This window comes from Plutella xylostella, chromosome 31 (assembly GCF_932276165.1).
Source record: "Plutella xylostella chromosome 31, ilPluXylo3.1, whole genome shotgun sequence".
NCBI lineage: Eukaryota > Metazoa > Arthropoda > Insecta > Lepidoptera > Plutellidae > Plutella > Plutella xylostella.
The window spans coordinates 148,650-168,610 of NC_064011.1; the positions used below are offsets into that span (position 1 = coordinate 148,650).

At 35.3% G+C, this 19,961-nt stretch overlaps 1 protein-coding gene across 1 annotated transcript in view; it reads right to left on the reverse strand.

Annotated features, from left to right (window-relative positions):
* Nucleotides 1-3,567: 3,567 nt before the first annotated feature.
* Nucleotides 3,568-19,961, reverse strand: part of LOC105391124 (RNA-binding protein 25) — a 35,366-nt gene continuing 18,972 nt past the window's right edge. The window contains exons 14-19 of the mRNA XM_048632170.1: nucleotides 19,415-19,505; nucleotides 16,363-16,428; nucleotides 10,804-10,879; nucleotides 5,380-5,466; nucleotides 4,747-4,916; nucleotides 3,568-3,756 (exon numbers count right to left, since the gene is read on the reverse strand). Coding sequence (XP_048488127.1) covers nucleotides 3,568-3,756; nucleotides 4,747-4,916; nucleotides 5,380-5,466; nucleotides 10,804-10,879; nucleotides 16,363-16,428; nucleotides 19,415-19,505 — 679 coding nt within the window. The remainder of the gene's footprint in view (nucleotides 3,757-4,746; nucleotides 4,917-5,379; nucleotides 5,467-10,803; nucleotides 10,880-16,362; nucleotides 16,429-19,414; nucleotides 19,506-19,961) is intronic.

Sequence of the window (19,961 nt, forward strand, 5' to 3'; positions counted from 1 at the left end):
ATTAAATATGCGGCAGAGTTTTGGAATAAAACAATTTTATTTAAAAATAATAATTTAGTAACTTACATATAAATCATTATGGTTTCAAGTTAGTCAAAAAATTTACTGGAGATATCTTTATTATTAGTATAACTAATGAAATCACAAGTGAGAACCTCTGGAGAGTGAAATATCCGTATTTCAGGAACTTAAAGGACAAATTTGTTCTAACTACATAAAATAATGTTTATCTGCACAAATAATATTTTCGGCAACCTAAAATTTAAGTAACATAATGAAAAATTACGTAATTTGTTAAAGTTTTAATCAGCCAAATTTCGAAAATACAGCAGTGGCTCTTAGAACTTGAAAAAAATACTCTTTCCTTTTTTAAGTACCTTAGAAGCTGGAAGGACTTTAATGTTATCATCAAACATCCGATAAATCATTCTCCACCATATTAAACAGTCTACCACATTCATCGTCTGTTCTTAAGAACAATTGCACGAAATTACCTTTTTCACTAACGAAACTTTTTATTAATGCAGCGCAAGTGTATTGGACGTTCCTTTCGCTTCGTACTTTAACCAAAACGTGTAGTTTCTCTTAAATTTTTCTTTGATGAATATCCTCAGGTTGGAGTGTTTGGTAAGAATGTGACAGATTTGTCGTGTGACAGAGGGGTAAAATGTGTTGCAAAGTCGATTAGCATTTAAACAGTAACATAAAGTGTAATATTCACATGTTGATTGCAAAGTAATTGTTATTACCAATGAGTAAATAACAAAATAATAATTTAATTGTATTTTATTTTAACAATTACCTACGTGACGAAGCTGTCGCCGAATAAACACACGCACCTCCTGTCACACTTTGCGGGTGGCCGATACGCGGTGTCTGGATCTCAAAGCGGAAATCTTACCAAGGGGAAAAGGAGACCTTAAGCTCTGATCGATGGCAATAAGGACGAGTGGCTCAAACAAATATTTTAAATGGCAACCTACGTGACAGAATGTAACTACTAAAACATTAGGTAGTAAGAGACAAATTTTCAAGATTTTTTTTAAATATTTCATAAATTATTTAAAAATATATATTTTGTTTTACTAAATAGGTAATATCTTTTGGAGTTTAAATAAATTTTTATATTTTATGTCGACATATATATTTTTTCTAACACTATCGAATATGCGCAGGATGAAGTGGCGGGAGACAGCCAAGATTCGTATGAAATACACCTCTGTCACGCGGATTTACCACTCTGTAACATAATATTAAATACAAAAATATAAATTTATATTTTTGTAAACGTGCACAGCCGTTGTGTTTTTAGTACAATGTACGCTGAAATATAAATAAATAAATAAATATTTGTAAAACTCATGATTTTTTCTTCACAACTGATGGAGACTAAGTTATGTAGGTTAAAAAGAAGAACTGCCCAAGTTCTCTTTATCTTAACATACCTATTGGAAATATTGGGATAGGTAAATAGGTATGTAGGTATTTTAGGTAGGGAGTCAAGGAAAGAAAACTATTAATTGAAATTCGTTTACAATCACGGCCTAACCATTTCGTCTTTTGTTACTTGCGAGTGAAATCAAACCAATATCGATACCCTTTATAATTATTTATTATTTCGAAGATAATATTAAACTTAACGTACACAATACAACAATATATTTAGTTCTCTGCGCACTCTTACATACAAAATTGCATACGTACAGGGTTCATACTAACTTAAGTATAATCATTCTCCTATGGTACTTCATTTACAGTGACCAAGTAAATTATAATAAGTAATAATGGTGATATAACAGCCGATTATGAAAATAAACTTTATCTCAATACCGGTTAATAATTGCATTAGTCGGGACCTAAACAGTTTCTAAATTGAAAAAAAAACTACCTAAGCATGAACTTAAGTTTTGCTCAGCGTCTATCCATTCACATAGCTATATTATATACTTAAGTTGTGCTTAATTTGACATTCTCAAGTAGTTCGGTAGTGGATGGATGAGGAAGGCCGAGGATTGGAAATTGTTAAGATCCACGCAAAAATCAGTATACAAAGTCATTACTGAAGACGAATCATAATTTTTACATGAAAGTTATTCAAATGATGGTGGACGTTAATGATTTTTTGTTAGCTAACACATAAATAATTTAGCTACGTATAAAATACTAAAAGTACCTTATCTTGTTGGGTGTTATTTCTGTCCTATTACAATTATATAAAAAGAATATTTCTCTTGACGATACGAGAGTTATATTTATAAATACAAAATTTATATTACAATTCTAGTTACTGCGTTTTTAAATTTAGACAATACATATTACATAGGTGATGGCTGAATCATTTTAAAACCGTCTAAATCAAATTGGCTAAAGTTAAAAATTACATGAAGCTCTTGTAATGCGCATGATAATCTGATTGTGAACAACACCTTGCCAGTATCTTAGACAATAATTGTCAACTGTTTTGAATTGACTTGCAAAAAGAGCAGTGTGATATTTAAAATTTTCAATACCTTTTTAGGTTATTTGTAACAGCCTGCATAATTTTATATCCATCAGAAGATCTTATAATCAAAACGAGTTGCGCAAAGTTCACAATAAACTATCACACGAGACAGTCCATCCAGTAACACTAGCACTTTCATAATTATACTGTAACTGCATTTTCAGACTTGTCATAAAAAGTTAACAATCTTACCGTGACTAATAAACGACAGCTAAAATATCGTTCATTGCCAATAATAAAACATAATTATTATGAACCGGTGTAATATTAACTAGCACAAATTGTGCTAGTTAATATTACACCGGTTCATAATAATTATGTTTTATTTGAACTTACTTTATAGATTCAAATAGGAAGTCAAACAGTAAGATTGCTTACCTTTTATTTTATGACAAGTCTGAAAAAATGCAGTACGTATAGCACTATCATCTATCTATGTATAACACTGGCACTATCACTCAGTTTTCACTAATCCGGCCTTCTTCGCTTCTAGTTCGTAGATGAGCAGCCGCCACATCTTCACTACGAACACTTCGGCTTCTTCATCTAGTACCTGAGGAGGAGAAGGCGAATTTTGAGTTTAGTGAGATAACAACTAGATAATAAGTAGGTATAAAGCTAACTAAATACGGGGGAAAGTAGGCACCTATTACTATGAACATGACAATTTGCCCTTTAAGTTACTTAATTTATTACTCAACTTGCCTATTGAGTTACTGAACATGCCTGTTGGGTTACTAAATTAACACATCAAGTTACTAAATTTGCCCATTGAGTAACACGATTTTCCCATTGAGTTACTCAATTTACCATTAAGTTACTCAATTTGCTCATTGAATTACTAAACTTAACCATTGAGTTACTCAATTTGAACATTGATTTAATCAAATTGCCCACGGAGTTACTCAATTTGCCAATTGCGTAACTCAATTTGCCCACTAAATTAATCAACTTCCCAATGACTTAACAAATTTGCCCATCAAGTTACTCAATTTGCCCATCAAGTTACTCAATTTGCCCACTTCGTTAACCAACTTGCCCACTTCATTACCCAATTTGCCCACCTACTTTCCCAACTTGCCCATCCTTGCACTCACCATACAAACATCATCGAGGATGGCGGCGGGCGCGGCGCCGGCGAGCACCTTGCTGCAGATGAAGTCCACTAGCGTGGGCTCGGGCTCGCCGATGTACTCGATGATCTTCTTGTTGATCCACGGACGGATCTTCTTCTCCATTAGCGTGTTGTCTATCTGTTGGCGGGGTAATGGGGGGAGGGTTAAGAAACAGACGCATTTCTACCACGATGGGGCAAATACTAATGTAAACGTAAAAATGGCTTTTCAGAACAGACAAAAAAAAAAACACGCACTCACGCCTTGTACTAATGTACTCCCTTGCGGGGTAGGCAGAGGTGCATTGCTGCACCCACTTTTCGCCAGAGTGTTATGTTAGTCCCAATGTAATAGGGGGCGAGCCTATTGCCATTTTACGGGCACATCCAAGACCCGAGAACAAATATCTGTGTTTAAACAAATATCTGCCCCAGCCGGGAATCGAACCCGGGACCATCGGCTCAGTAGTCAGGGTCACTAACCACTACGCCATTCGGTCGATTTGTGCAAAGCGTTACATAAGAGGGTAGTTTCCATGGCATGAACAAGAACATCATTTTGTTTAGTCCGTATTTTAGACAATAGAAATTGTAGACACGTTTTTTTTCTATTAAACACTTTACTCTTATACTCTTATACTGTGGCGGGGGCAGTGACGTCACACCTTCTATTACTATTACAAGTTCTGACGTCACACAATATTTCAACACTTATTCAAGCCATACCTGATCCATTTAATCTCATTGTGTTATTACCATTAGTGAATCAATTATTTGAAATTAATGTTTTATTTAGTTTAAATTAAGTGTAAACTGCATGGTAATAAATTGGAAATAAATGGCTTATTATTATTTACCTAACGACCGAATGGCGTAGTGGTTAGTGACCCTGACTACTGAGCCGAAGGTCCCGGGTTCGATTCCCGGCTGGGGTAGATATTTGTTTAAACACAGATATTGGTTCTCGGGTCTTGGATGTGTCCGTAAAATGTCAATAGGCCCGCCCCCTATTACATTGGGACTAACATAACACTGGCGAAAAGTGGGTGCAGCAATGCACCCCTGCCTACCCCGTAAGGGAGTACATTAGTACAAGGTGTGAGTGTTTGTGTGTGTATTTAAGCCATACCTGTTCTGTGTCCAGCTTGTACTGGAACAGCTGTTCCTTCTGCGTGGGGATCTTGTCGATGAGACTCTTGATGTGGCGTCGCTTCTCCTCCGCGCATTTAGACTCTTCTTTAGACTTGTCCTTCTTCTCTCGCTCTTTCTCTTTGTCCTTTTCTTTCTTCTCTTTCGCTGCTGTAAAACAGAGGAATTTTTTATTTTATTTAATGAAGTAGATGTTAATTCAATTAAATAATATTATTAAATTTCATTTATCAATTCTCGTCATAACAAAAATTTTGTCAAAGAGACCCCTTCTTATGGTACCTGGCTTGAAGATTCTATAATGCTAGCTGCATTACCGCGCTGTACAGGCATGGAGAGTCTTTGAGCCAGAAAAGATCCAATATTCAATTATAAATATTGCCAGTAAATAAAATTACTTATTTATTTTTATTTACTACAACTCTTTTACAGTTCAAGCCGTGCCACTATGGAATGCTCTCCCTTTGGAACGTAAGACTAGAGCCAGCACCTGTGTCTTTCAAAATTCCTGTTTTTATGAAGACGTGTGAAAATGAACAGTTGTTGGCGCTTGACGTCCAAAGGGAGGCCCATCCATATAACTGATTGTAAGGTGTATTATGATGTGGTATACCTTTATGCGACTCCTTAGTATGCGTAACTTCTTCTTCTTCGTCAGCGAAGGCCGCGTGCACGCCGCGTCGCACGCCGCGCGCCTCTCCTGGGGGACAGTTTATGTAATAAATAATATTGTTATGTATAGCTAGCAAAAGAGATACATTACATACATTCTTAAAAGGCACAAACTACAAAGAAAAACTTAGACTGTATTTAACAGATGTTTCGCAATATGTTTATACAATCATACATTAACTATGCGACCGAGCCCCTATCACAGGCTCACGTGGCAATACGCTAGCGTTGTACGACACTACACAAACATATGGATAAAGAACAGCGCTAACTTTTGGAACTAACAAATTTACCTTAAATTTTGACAGTGACAGTTGACGATACGCAACGTAAACGGTGGTTCGAAAATATTGACAAAACTAAATGTATGAACCAAAAGTTGATTTCATTTTTCATTCATTTATTTATTCATTCACAACATGCTGTCATATTTGAAATTACAATGGGGACTTAATTCTAACTTAATTCTAAAAAAATACAATTTTCAAGGGTAATTTACACATGAGATATTAATAATTAACAATAGTAAAAATAATAATAATAAAACAATAGAAGATAAGTAAATTAATTAATTCAAATTGTAATAAAATAAATTTAATTTTAAAAATTATCTAAAATTTAAAATGTCGATTTAAAAAAAAATAATCATGTCAAATAATAATACAATAACTACAAATAAAAATAAAATAAAAATATTAGTCATTTAAAAATTCGTCTATTGTGTAGAAGCACTTTTCCAATAGATGTTTTTGTAATGTATTTTTGAATGAAGCTATTTTATCAATTTGTTTTAGGTGTGAAGGAAGTTTATTATATAAAGTGATTGCCTGGTATCTCGCACTGTGTTTTGCGACTTGCAGAGTTGGGTGCACAGTATCTATGCGTATGTCTTTCCTCCTAGTTTTATTACGCGCAGTTTTATTTTCGGGAGATTCAAATCTCGGTAGGTTCTTTGCTAGCTTGGTAAGCAAGACAAAAATATACAGACATGGAACTGTCAGTATGCCTAACCGAACGAAATGTTCCCGACACGACTCCCATGGTGGAATCCTAACCATTGTACGAATTGCTCGTTTTTGGCAAGTAAAAGCTTTCTTAGTGTTATAATCGTAACTGTGGCCCCAAAACATGATGCTATATCTTAACCGGGATTCCACTAGCGCGTAATATACCATCTTAAGATGATTTAGACTCAGCTCATCCCTCAAACTTCTGAGGGCATAACAAGCTGAGCTTATGGAACCCTCTATTGCTAGAAGTTCATGCTTCCAGTTTAGAAGTGAGTCTATATGGATACCGAGAAACTTCACTTCGTCAACAAGTTCAATTTTATCTCCGTTCAGCTCAATATCAAGTTTATCATTATTTCTTACAGTATTTCTAAACAGTATCGCACTCGTCTTATTTGGATTAAGGACTAGCTTATTTGCACTAAACCACATGTTAAAGGCTGACAGAGCTTGGTTAACTGATTGGCTCAGTGCATCCATCTCATCGGAATGTAAAATTGCGTTTGTGTCGTCAGCAAAGACTACCAGTTTCATATCAGGGACTTTGTTTGTTATGAAATTGATAAGGTCATTCGTGAAAGTTATAAAGAAGATGGGTCCTAATATTGATCCTTGTGGAACGCCTCTGCTGATCTTAACCGCATCGGATTTTGCTACTCGTTCAACACCATTTTCAACATATTTTATTTCGACGAATTGTGTCCTATTTTGTAGGTAGCTTTGAAATAGTGCGAGAGATTGACCTCTGACCCCATAGTACTCTAACTTTTCTAGCAGGATAGAATGATCAACCATGTCAAAGGCTGCACTTAAGTCGAGGAAAAGACCAACTACTTTTTTACGATCGTTAAGATTTTTAACGACGTCATCCACTAATGAGTCAATTGCATCAGTTGTTCCAATGCCCTTCTGGTACCCAAATTGTCTACTACTAAGCACATTATTTTGAATTAGGTGTTGCACAAGCCTATTCTTTAGTAACTTCTCGAATATTTTTGATAAAGTCGGAAGTAGTGAAATCGGCCTATACTTTTTAGGATCCGTCTTAGAGCCTTTCTTAAAGATTGGTAATATTTTCGCAATTTTTAATTGTTCTGGGAAAATATTTTCTTCAAAGCATTCATTAAAGAACAATGACAGTGGCTCAGCTAAAATATCTATATTCTCCTTGATAATACCTATGGGAACTTCATCATATCCACACGATTTTTTATTTACCATATTTGATACTACCTTTTCAACTTCTATTGGAGTGACATTATGTAGTCGCATACCAGTTTCAACTCTTTCAGTGTTGTCTCGTAGAAATGACTGTACAGTTTCAGAGTTATTGGAAGAAGCATTATCATTGTTATTAAATTGGTGTGAAAAAATTTTGGCTACTTGTTTGGGATCATCAATAATTTTACCCTCCATTTTGAGGATGAGTTTGTCCTTTAACCTAGCACCGCCCTTGTTCCTATGTTTATTTACTATTGTCCAAATATGTTTTGATTTATTGTCCGCTTTATCTATTTCCTGCTCAATTGTTAGTTTTTTCAAGCTTCTAATGACTTTACGATACTGTTTAATGTACCTAGATTTGTACTCCAGTATTGAGATATCGGCATTACATTTTGTTGCAGTGCTCAAGAAACGTTTCATTTTACTTGAAACCCTCAGTCCTTTTGTAATCCAGTTTATTTTGTTTTGTTTACCAAAATTGGTTTTCTTTTTCTTTTTTAAAAAGCTCTGATTAAATATTTCTGTAAATTTGTACAAAAACGAATTTATACCCACAGATTTCCAGTCTTGCTGTGCAATTTTATCTCTAAAAAGATTGAGGTTATTTTTATTATACGTTCTCTGTTCCTTGTATACAAACTGAGTACAGATATTTTGTTTATTTAGTACATCTCCTTGTAAGGTACTGTTAAAAGTACCAGAAATGCTTGCATGTCCATCGCCTATATTGTTGTGGTCAATATCAATATTGGTGACGTCGGGCTCATTAACGTTTGTCAAGATGTTATCTATGCATGACATAGACTTATTTCGTACAAAGGTTACAGAATCGATTAGTGGTCTAAAGTTATAGCATGTCAATAGGTTTAGGAGGTCATATTTTTTTTTGTTATTTGTTAAAATGTCAACATTGAAATCACCTACTAATATCAACTTCTTATTGAAAAAGTGCTCCAACAACTGCTCCAATCTACTCATAAAACAATCTATATTTTTATCCGTAGGGGTACGATACAAACAGCATATATTTAGATTTGTCTTTACATCCCTTATTCCACAAACTTCGAAGGAGTCAATTTTATACATTTTTTTACATATTGCAAGTTCTTCGAAATTACTGTTATTTTGGGCCAATATGAGTGATCCTCCTCTTTTTTTATTGACCCTAGCGGTAATTGCAGCAACGCAATAGTGGTTCATGCTAAATAACGGAGCAGAGGTGTTATTTAAGAAGTGTTCTGTAATACATACATAGTGGGGTTTAATTTTTAAATTATCTAGATAAAGTTCATATTCATCCTTTTTATTATTTATGCCACACACATTTTGATGAAGGATGTTTACACAAAGTGTTTTATTGACGAAAAAGTTTAGTTTGTTCTTCATGGGCTGGAGCGCCATCACTCTGCTGCTGTAGGTGGTTTATCTCCATCTTCAAGTTCTCAAGAGCACGTCTCATACCGTAGTTGTTTAATACACCTTGTTTTCCGCTATACATATTATGATCATATGATAGCATAGAGTTTGTGTCATAGACATATACATGTTGATAGGTCAGAGCGTCCAGGTACATTAAATTGTTAAATATTTCCACCCTTGAGTTAAACATCATGTTATATTCACCAAATTTGTAAGTCGGTAAACAGATTATTATGTTTGTGTGATCTATAGCTTGTGACAATTTGCGTATCATTAGGACTAAATTGCAATAGTCCTTTGTTTTTAAGAAATCTGCTTCTCCTATCATTATGATGCAGTAATCATCTCGGGTGAATGACTCAGTTTTCTTAGCAAGACTTCCCATTAGGTCTTTTAGACTTCCTCCTGTAGTAAGATAGTGACATAGGTTAAATCTATCCCCAAATGTTTCGCAAGCAATTTGAAGAAGTTCATTTCGTTTGTTAGAGCTTATGATACACATTTTATTTCTTTCTTTTATTTGTTCTGTTTTGGTTTTAGTATTAGTAATTTGAGGTTTTTGTGTCATTTCTTTATTATGTACAACTTGCCTTGATGACTTGGCAGCAGTTGAAGGCATGCATATACTGCGTTCTTTCCCTTTTTGATCATTGCCTTTTTTTATTGGTGTGGAACTTGCCGATTGTCCCTTTTTTGGTGTTGCGTTTTGAAGCGTCTGAGCAGTCACTTTTTTATAGATGTCATTCTTTCGGGTCAGTTTGACAATGGTTTCTTTGAGATTCATGTTCTCTAATGATAAATTCTCAATTTCATAATTAGCAGTGCTTAACTGTAGGGTAAGATCGTCAATTCTTTTCGTAAGTTCCTGTATTGTGTTATCATTATCGTCACTTGTTGACATGTCTGGTAGACTGTTGGCTGAGTCATCTACAGTAATTTTAGATGAGTCTTTGGAATCTTCGCTCATATTTGCCTCAGATTGTGTCCTCGTACGCACACCTCGCAATGTTATATTTTTGAAGAAAGACATTTTTGAGTGTTATTTAGTTATAATTAAATGAAAAAATAATTTACTCCCGGCAGGATCGAACCTCGTCTCGCCGAATGCAATTCCGGCACCTCTACGCTTGAGCCACTGTGCTGTTAAAAGAGGTTGTGAATATAGTGATCAGATGAGTACACACTACTTCGTAGCACTCGTAGCAGAGGGTTGTAGCTCGTAGTCCATAAAAACGTAGCACTGGTCGGAGCACTACATTGACCCAGGTCAGGGATGAATATTGGCCGTTACACTTACTTATTTAAATTGTTTTTGTTAATATCTCAATAATTCGTGCACGGATTTTAACACTTTTTTCACTGTTATGTTCACTGGGATAAGCACTATTGAAGTAACTATGTAGATTTCCGGAATAAATACTTTTTGTGCGTTTTTTTGAATTTAAGAAGCGGAGTAATCAAACGATAGACTTGACGTTGTCGCGCTCGTCGTTGAATTTGATTGGGATTGAGAAATGCTCAACCTTTTGACTAGTTTTGACACGCGCAGTACGTAACATTTGGGGAATCTAGTATAATAGCGTACTGAGACTCTGAGACAAAAAACTCGTCTTTTCGAAAACTGTCTTTGTCTGAACCCTGTCGTGAGTCTCCCCCTTATGTCATCGTATCAGGTCTCGGGGTCTCTAGAGTATCAGATAATCGTTCCTCACCTGCGTGCGGCTCGTTGTTCTGCTTGAAGCTGATGGTGAGCGGGGACGTGGCGCCTCCGGAGCGGGACGACACGCTCTGAGAATTACACGGATAAAAACATTATAATGACAATAATGGACAATTCGCATTTCGCCGCTTGTATGAGTCCTAAGACAGCTGTCATTTGTTGGTTTTATATAAAAATTTACTTTACTCACCAGGCATAAGCATCTGTCCATCACGTCATAGGACTCTTGGTGTATTTTACAGAGTATTACCTATAGTTTACAAGCGGCGAAAGTTAAATTTATACTTTGCTAATAGTGCATTATCGTATTATACCTTCAGTCCAGGTCTCGAGTTAACTAAGGCCTGTTTTTTCAATAGTCAGATGAATGTTATGTGACGAATAAAATTGTTTCTGACACTGCCTATTACAAACATTCAGACGCGACAAAGCTATAGAATTATTACCCAGATAACCCACCCCATAACAAGAAGCTGCTAAGTAGAACCAAGCAACTTGCGCGCCATAAGAATTACCTCTATGTCTGGGTGAAACATGCCAAGATCCATATTCGGAAAAATGACTCTGCACCAGTTTTAACAATCAGATCCATCGAAGATTTAAACAAACTCAACTAATCAGGCTAAGTAGAACCAAGCAACTTGCGCGCCATAAGAATTACCTCTATGTCTGGGTGAAACATGCCAAGATCCATATTCAGAAAAATGACTCTGCACCAGTTTTAACAATCAGATCCATCGAAGATTTAAACAAACTCAACTAATCAGGTTCTTTTGGCAGTTAAGATTAAGTTTGATTGTGCCGAAAAATAATTATTTGTCAGTGTTGGTCTGTTGTACTGTATATTCTAAGTCTCTTATGTATTTGTTTTTATTCGCTATTTATGTTGTGTGCCTTGCTTTCTATTTTTTGGGTGTCTCTACCTGTATTGAAATCAATCTACTCAATTTATACTTTAGTGTCGTTATAATTATAGTTGGTCACGTTTATATTTTCAACATTGTTTTGACTGTTATATTTGAAGTGGAGTTCCATGATGAAATGAGTTCTGTTCCGGATTGCTATCTTATAATGTTGTTAATCAAGTTACTTTTCAACTTAGTTACTTATTACAATGCCTAACTTAAAAATATATCATCAAAATGTCAGGGGCCTACGCACCAAAACAGATATTTTCTCTAGAAACGTAAGAATCAATAATTACGACATAATAACTTTAACAGAAACCTGGTTAAACGACGGTTTTTTCGATACGGAATTATTTGACGACCGTTATTGTGTCTGGAGGCGCGATCGCGATTACGCCCGCACAAAACAAGAGCGCGGGGGAGGGGTTTTAATCGCGATTAAGAAGCAACTTATCGCACATGAACAACCCAATTGGCGTTCATCTGCCGAGGATCTTTGGATCACGGTGACTCTACGGTGTCCGACATCCAAATCTCATTATATCCTTAGTATTTGTACGCTATATCTATGTGCCGAAAACCTAGGTTTATCGTTTGTGGACCAATTATCGGCTTTTTGTGATAGTTTAGAACTAGCTTCTACGTCGAACGCGTCCCATAAATTCTTAATTTTAGGTGACTTTAATATGAGCGACATTGTTTGGACTACAATCAACGACCATCTCGAAGCAGCACCAAACTCTTGTGAATACATAAATAACTTTTTAGAATCCCTTCAATTTTGTGGTCTTCAGCAATTTAACAATATCAAAAATGAATTTAACCGTATTTTGGATTTGGCCATCTGCAACGAAAATGAGCAAGTGCTTGTTGATGCATGCTCTGACCCTTTTGTACCTGAAGACCCGCACCATAAAGCGCTCTCTATCACTTTTACAATTATAGACCTCAAACCACTTCGTCCACTAACTCGCTTAGTATATAGCTACAATCGCGCGGACTATACTGTTATTAATGATGAAATCTGTAATATAGATTGGCTATCAATCCTAAGTTGTGGATCCGTTGAAGAGGCTGTTATTAAGTTCTATGATGTTATTTATAAAATTCGTGATAATCATATTGCTCAACGTACTGGTTATACTGGCCAATATCCGCCATGGTATAGTAGAGCTCTTTCTAAAGCAATTAAAGAAAAATTCAAATTTCACAAGAAATATAAAAAATATGGGAATCTCTGTGACAAGGCAACTTTCGAGTTACTAAGAGAAAGAGTTAAACGTCTTGAAAAACAGTGCTACGATAGTTACATGAGTCGCATCGAAAATTCACTTCACACCAACCCGAAGGCTTTCTGGTCTTTTATAAAGAACAAACGTAAAGGGTCCTCATTCCCATCCACTATGAACTATCTAGGAAACTCATCTTCTTCTGGAGATGAAATAAGCAATTTATTTTCCTCCTACTTTCATTCGAAATTTCTTCAACCGGAGCCTGATCAAAATGCGGATGGTGGTACTGTGGACGATGCGACTCCTAATATTGCGGACGTAAGCTCTATAGAAATAACCGAAGACGCTGTCCACAAGCTATTGAGTTCAATTGATCCCAATAAATCAGCAGGACCAGATGATCTACCAGCGATATTCCTCATCAAATGCTCAAAGTCGCTATCAGTCCCCATAGCCACTCTATTTAGAAGATCCTTAGCTGAAGGCGTAGTTCCTGTGATCTGGAAATCGGCTTTTATCAGTCCTATTCATAAAAAGGGTCCTAAAAATCAGGTAGACAACTATCGACCTATTTCAAAATTATGTTTAGTAGCAAAAGTATTTGAACGAATAGTCTATAATGAAGTCTACGTTTCACTTAAACTTACTTTTAATCACCAGCAACATGGTTTTTTAAGGCATCGCTCCACCGTTTCTAACCTGGTACTTTTAAATGAGTTTATTAGCAAGGAAATGGAAAGTAACAATAACGTTGATGCAATCTATACTGATTACAGTAAGGCGTTTGACCGCATCGATCACAAAATGTTACTAAAAAAGTTACTTATGGCTGGCATTCGAGGTGATCTCTATCGTTGGTTTTCTTCATACATTTGTAACAGAACTCAGGCAGTAGTACTAAATGGCTATAAATCTTTATGGACAGATATTCCGTCAGGAGTTCCTCAAGGATCATTGTTGGGACCTTTATTGTTCGTTATTTTCATAAATGACATAGATACTTGCTTCCGTTACTCCGACTTTCTCCTCTTTGCGGACGATATGAAAGTATTTAGAGTAGTTAATGACTCTCTAGATTGCTCTTTGCTTCAGGATGACCTTGATAGAGTGGAACAATACTGTCGCCATAACAAATTAGACATCAACGTATCTAAATGCTTTTCTATTACATTTAGTCGGAAAAGAAATATATATTTAAATAGTTACAAGCTGAACCACCAATCAATTTCCAATTGTTCCGAAATAAGAGACCTAGGAGTAACAATGGATTCCAAGCTTATCTTTGATACACATGTTCAAACTATAGTAAAAAAATCCTACAAAGCATTGGGCTTTCTTATTCGCTCCTGTAAAAATTTCAAAATGATGAAGTCCATAAAAATTCTATACTGCTCCCTTGTCAGGAGTAATTTAGAATACGCGAGTCAGGTTTGGAATCCACTATATAATGTTTACATATCACAGATCGAATCAATTCAAAGAAAATTTATTAAATACTTAGGTTATAAATTCAGAATCCCTAAAGGTCAATACGAATTTATGTGTAACAAACTCCATTTATTGCCCCTCTATATACGGCGTGACGCAGCAGACATCGCATTTATTTTAAAGATCGCTCAAAATAAAATTGACTGTCCGGATTTATTAGGTAAAATTAACATATTAGCCCCCGATCGTCAAATGAGACAAAAGACTATTTTGCATGTACCAGTAGTTCACACAAACTACCGACAGAACTCATTTCTTTTAAGAGCCTCACGATCATTTAACTCCCTGACCAGAGAATACCCAGGTCTTGACTTATTTGTTAGTAACCCTAAAATGGCATACTTCTGTCTGACCGACAAATTCAGCTCAAAATTTGTTAAGTAGGTAGATATTTATATAGATATTTTGTGTAATAGGCACATTCACTTCATTTATTTGTAATCTCACTTATAGTTACGTAAAGTTATTATTTAAGGCTATTTTAATGTTTTTTACTTTTATTTATTACTATTCACTGAAATAAGTAGAACTTATTAGGCATAATGGCAATATTTTGTTTCTTACATGTGGAAACTTGTAATGGACAACATTTCATTTTCTTTACCCTATATTTTTATTAGCTATTCGGAAAGTTTATAGAAAATTAGTGGACCCGTATTTTTTTATTTTGTACATACATTAATTTTTGCATGTTATTTTTAACTTTAAAGTTAATTATTTTAAAACCGGAAGTGACGTTACATATTAGGCTCAATTTTTATTTTTGTCTATTGCCTGAATCTCGAAAAAAACATAAATGACACTGACAAGTGACATTTAAACTTTGTTTACATGCCAACCAACAAGTGGGTCATTTTCAAGTGACATTGATATTTCTGATGATGGAAAGTAGGTACTTATCATGTAAAAAAATAAGCAGAAGCATTTTTTCAACTGTGTAGGCGGTGGCATGCTCTGGGACATATTATATAGAGGTCATCTCTTAATAATAAATAAAAAAAATAGTCAGAAAGTGTCAGAACAGAATTAATGAAAATGACCCAAATAAACAACAACGTCACGATAAAACGTAAACGCCAATCAAAAATGAAAGTGACAGTTACTTTGTTTTTAAATCTATGGGCTTTGATCATCAAAATGCATCGCACCTGATGCATGACGTCATCAGCACTTTTTTACTATTTTATGATTTTCTCGAAAATGATACATCCAAAAAATACAAAAACATTTTTTTTGTGCCCTTTAGAGCTAAATCTCGAAATGGTTTTCGATTTATAGCAGCTTTAGTTTTTTGAAATGTTGTCCATTGGCTGTCTGTCTCATACTTTGCTATTTTTACTGATATCTCTAGCTGTAAGTTTTCCTTTAAATAAATAAATAAATAAATAACTTTGATCTGGCTATTGAAACATCAGTTCTAAGTGAGTAGGCCCTATTTTGCCATAGTTGGATCATTAAAACCCCTCTGTTACATTGTAAATGTCATCTAAAATAACATTATTATCTATCTTAAATTATTGACAGATGTATCAAAGTCAACAACTAAACTCACCTTATAATGTAACAGTGGTGTTAAGGATCTAACAGAGTATGGTGTAACTATACTCGAGCCGTGATCGTATTTAAATGATTGTAAACATAAAAGTGACAGTCATGTGTTGACAAATGTAAAAGATGAACTTCAAATAGAACTATCATTGATTCAGTGTCCTCTTTGATTTGGCGGCATTACAATGTTTGCAATTTATGACTTTGAGTCTTTTAAGGTGCTCATTCTTATCAAAAGCAAAATAACTCAAATATTATAATGACAGAATAACTGCACCTTGAAAAACCTTTTTTATGTTTGTTTACAATTATTTAAATACGATCACGACTCGAGTATAGGCCTTAGTTAGTTAAGAGATACTGTACTGTACTCACGGGTCGCCGGGGCGGCGGCTCGGCGGACGGCGGCCGCGGCGGCGTCGTCGCGCCGTCCGAGCTGTCCTGTAATAGGAATTAAATTATATGTTAGTAACAGTATATTGTATGGTAGACATTATAATAATATGTATGTTAATAACGTGATGGGTCGTGATGATGTTAATAAGTTATTAACATCATCACATTAATAAGTTATTAATAATAACATTGTATTGAATGGGAGATAATTATATTGTTGTTTTTGTTGATGATATCCTGTGAGGGTCTCCACTCAAAATCTAATGTCGTATTGCAGAAAAGGGCTTTAAGCTAGTGTCGACATTAAATCTGTCTGTCTCTTTCTGTTCGTATACTGTCACTGACACTAACTTAAAAGTAGTGATGTAACGAATGTGTGTTTTTGAACATTCGCGAATGCGAATATCTGATATCGACATTCGCGAATGCGAATGCGAATATTCAGTTTGTGTTCAAACTTGGCGCCATTTGTATGGTTTGGGGGCAGTCTCGGTTCAGTAGAACGAGGTACGTTACGTTCTAGGCGCATTCCGAATCAGACTAGCCAATCCTAGATGCAGTGTTTTGTAAAAGTAGTTACACTTGTAGTAACTACTTTTACAAAACTACCCCTACAGGTTCACTGTAGGCTGTTACTAGTGGACTGTATGTTGTTTACTGTTTTGCTGTTACTATTAGACTGACTACGTTATTCGCCGGACCCGTCTCTTTATATAGTCCGGCGAGCGATCTTCCCGATAGTTCCAGAGATACCCGAGTTCACACTATTTATTATTATTATTACCAAAGTAGGTACAAACATAAACAATACATCGAACAACTATAAGTACCTAACTTATGTCTAGAAGGTTCGCGGACGTTATGGAACATTCCCTGGCCATTGTTCTAGAACCTTCTGGACTATTATCGAACATTCTATTCTATATATATAAGTCTAGAACATTATGGAACCTTCAGGAAAACTATGGAATGTTCCAGAACCTTCGCGTGTGTGATCGGGCTAACTACTCTATCTGGTTATTTCTATGTACTATTTACAAAGAAGACTAACTATTAGACACATTGCGACTGTGTGCGGTTTCTGAGGACGACTTACACGAAATTAAATGTTTAAATCGATTAAACGTATTTAAATCTATGACTGTCTTGCTTTGAAACTACAGGGTTATTGTTAGTAGACCTGATCCTTTCAAGAGGTGACAGAGGAAGACATTTTCAGCCGATTGAACCTATAATGCATTATCCGGAACTTAACCATTTCTAAGATTAATTTAATATTTAAGCTTTTTTATTTTTTGCCAAAATTTTAAGCTTAAAACCGAAAAAAGCTAGCTTTACTTTAATAAAACTTTTTTGGTTGTTTTGCATAAGTAACACCTTAATAAACTAATTTAAATAATAAAATGTTTAATGTAATGTAATAATTTGAGTAAAATTAGAAACAATACCTCAAAATTAAACATTTTTTTAAAATATTCAAAATTTATAAACAACTAAGTAAAATTAAAACCGGCCAAGTGCGAGTCGGGCTCGCGCACAAAGGGTTCCGTAGCAGCAAAATTACAGTTAAATCAACCTATCTCAAAAACTATAAGAGATACTTTGATCAAACCAAAAATCGTTGAAAGAGTTAATTAGCATGCATCACCTCTATTTTTTTTAGAATTTTATACCCCGTAGTTATAAAAATAGAGGGGGGGGGGACATACTTTTTACGACTTTGAGAGCTGATATCTCAAAAACCGTTCACTTTAAGAAAAATGTTTTTTAGAAAACTTTATATCATTTTAAAAGACCTTTCCATTGATACCCCACACGGGTATGTACATCGAAAAAAAAAATTTCATCCCTCAGTTACATGTATGGGGGGCCCCACCCCCAATTCTTTTTTTTACTATTTAGTGTCATATTTTTGTAGCGGTTCATACAACACATATTCCCATCAAATTTCATCACTGTAGTACTTATAGTTTCCGAGTAAATCGGCTGTGACAGACGGACAGACGGACAGACGGACAGACGGACATGACGAAACTATAAGGGTTCCGTTTTTGCCATTTTGGCTACGGAACCCTAAAAAAGAATGTCATATGACAATTTTTTGTGCACTTCAACTTAAAAACATTGTCAACTTATAAGCTTTAAAATAAGATATTTTAATATCAAATCGATTTAGGTATCACTAAGATATTGCCAAAACAACCAGAGAAGGCGGAGAAAACTCAATAGGCGTTTCCATACTAAAGTCAACAGGACTGAAAACAATCACATTTTTTACCGTTATAATGCACATTTTGATTATTTTAATTAGTTTATTAAGGTGTCACTTATGCACAAAACAACTACAAAAATATCGAAAATGGCTAGTTTTTTTTTTCGGTTTTAAACATAACATTTTGACAAAAAATATATTAAAAAACTTAAATATTAAATGTCTTAGAAATGGTTGAGTTTCGGATTATGCATTATAGGGTTCAATCGACTGGAAATGTTTCCTCTTCCACCTCCTGAAAGGATCAGGTCTACTTGCAAATAACCCTGTATACTGTCAAAATACACTTTTTAATTGTTAAATGTTTTATGTTTAGGTATTATGAAACTATAAAGTAACTATAATATCTAAAGTTTCATTTCCCAAAGTAAATACCTAAATAATACCAAATGATAAAGTAAGTCTGGAAATGTGATTAAGAGGGTAATTTGTAATAAAAAAGTTATAGACGAATGGATTTAGATTTTGTTAACATATCATTATTTTCAAATCTGAAACTCAGCGAAAGTCAGACATTTTATTTCGTCGTAAAATTCGTAGAACTACAAGCAGTGTTTAACTCGAGAGAATCCCTTATTCTCTCGCTGCGTTTAGGCGTCAAACCCCGTCTTGTTTCACGGGGAAAGACATCTGAGAGGAATCTTATTACATACGAATAAGGGTAGTTTTTGTTTGTATCACATGTCTTTCTCCGTGGAATGGGATATAAATAAGCGGCTTCTACCCGTTGGGTAACAATGTATAATGTAAAGCACATACCTGGTGCTGGTGGCGCGGGGGGGAGGAGCCGGCGGAGGGCGAGGGGGAGGGGGTGCGCGCGGGGGACGCGGCGAGAGGGGACCCGCCGCCGCTGTGGAGAGAAACATGTATTATATTTGAACACTTTATTGTACACAAAAACATAGTATAAATCCTACTTAATATTATAAATGCAAAAGTTTGTAAGTATGTGTGTATGTGTATGCTGGTCACCTCTTCTAAACGGTGTCTAAACGGCTGAATCGATTTTTAATGAAATTTGGTAGCTGACACCCTGCATTAACACATAGGCTACTTTTTATCGCGGAGTTCCCACGGAAAAACTTTTTAAGGCGAAGCGAAGCTCGGGAGAACAGCTGGTATTATAATATTTATAAGAGCCAGCTGAAAACCAGCGCTGTGGCGTTATTGTCCACAGCCACATACTGAGCTGGTGCGTTTTTAACGCTCTGGACAGCAACCATTATTTTTTGTCTGTATCTTGTTGTTTGTTTATATCATTTTCTGTATTTTTTGTTGTTAAATAAATGTTTCTCTTCTCTTTCTT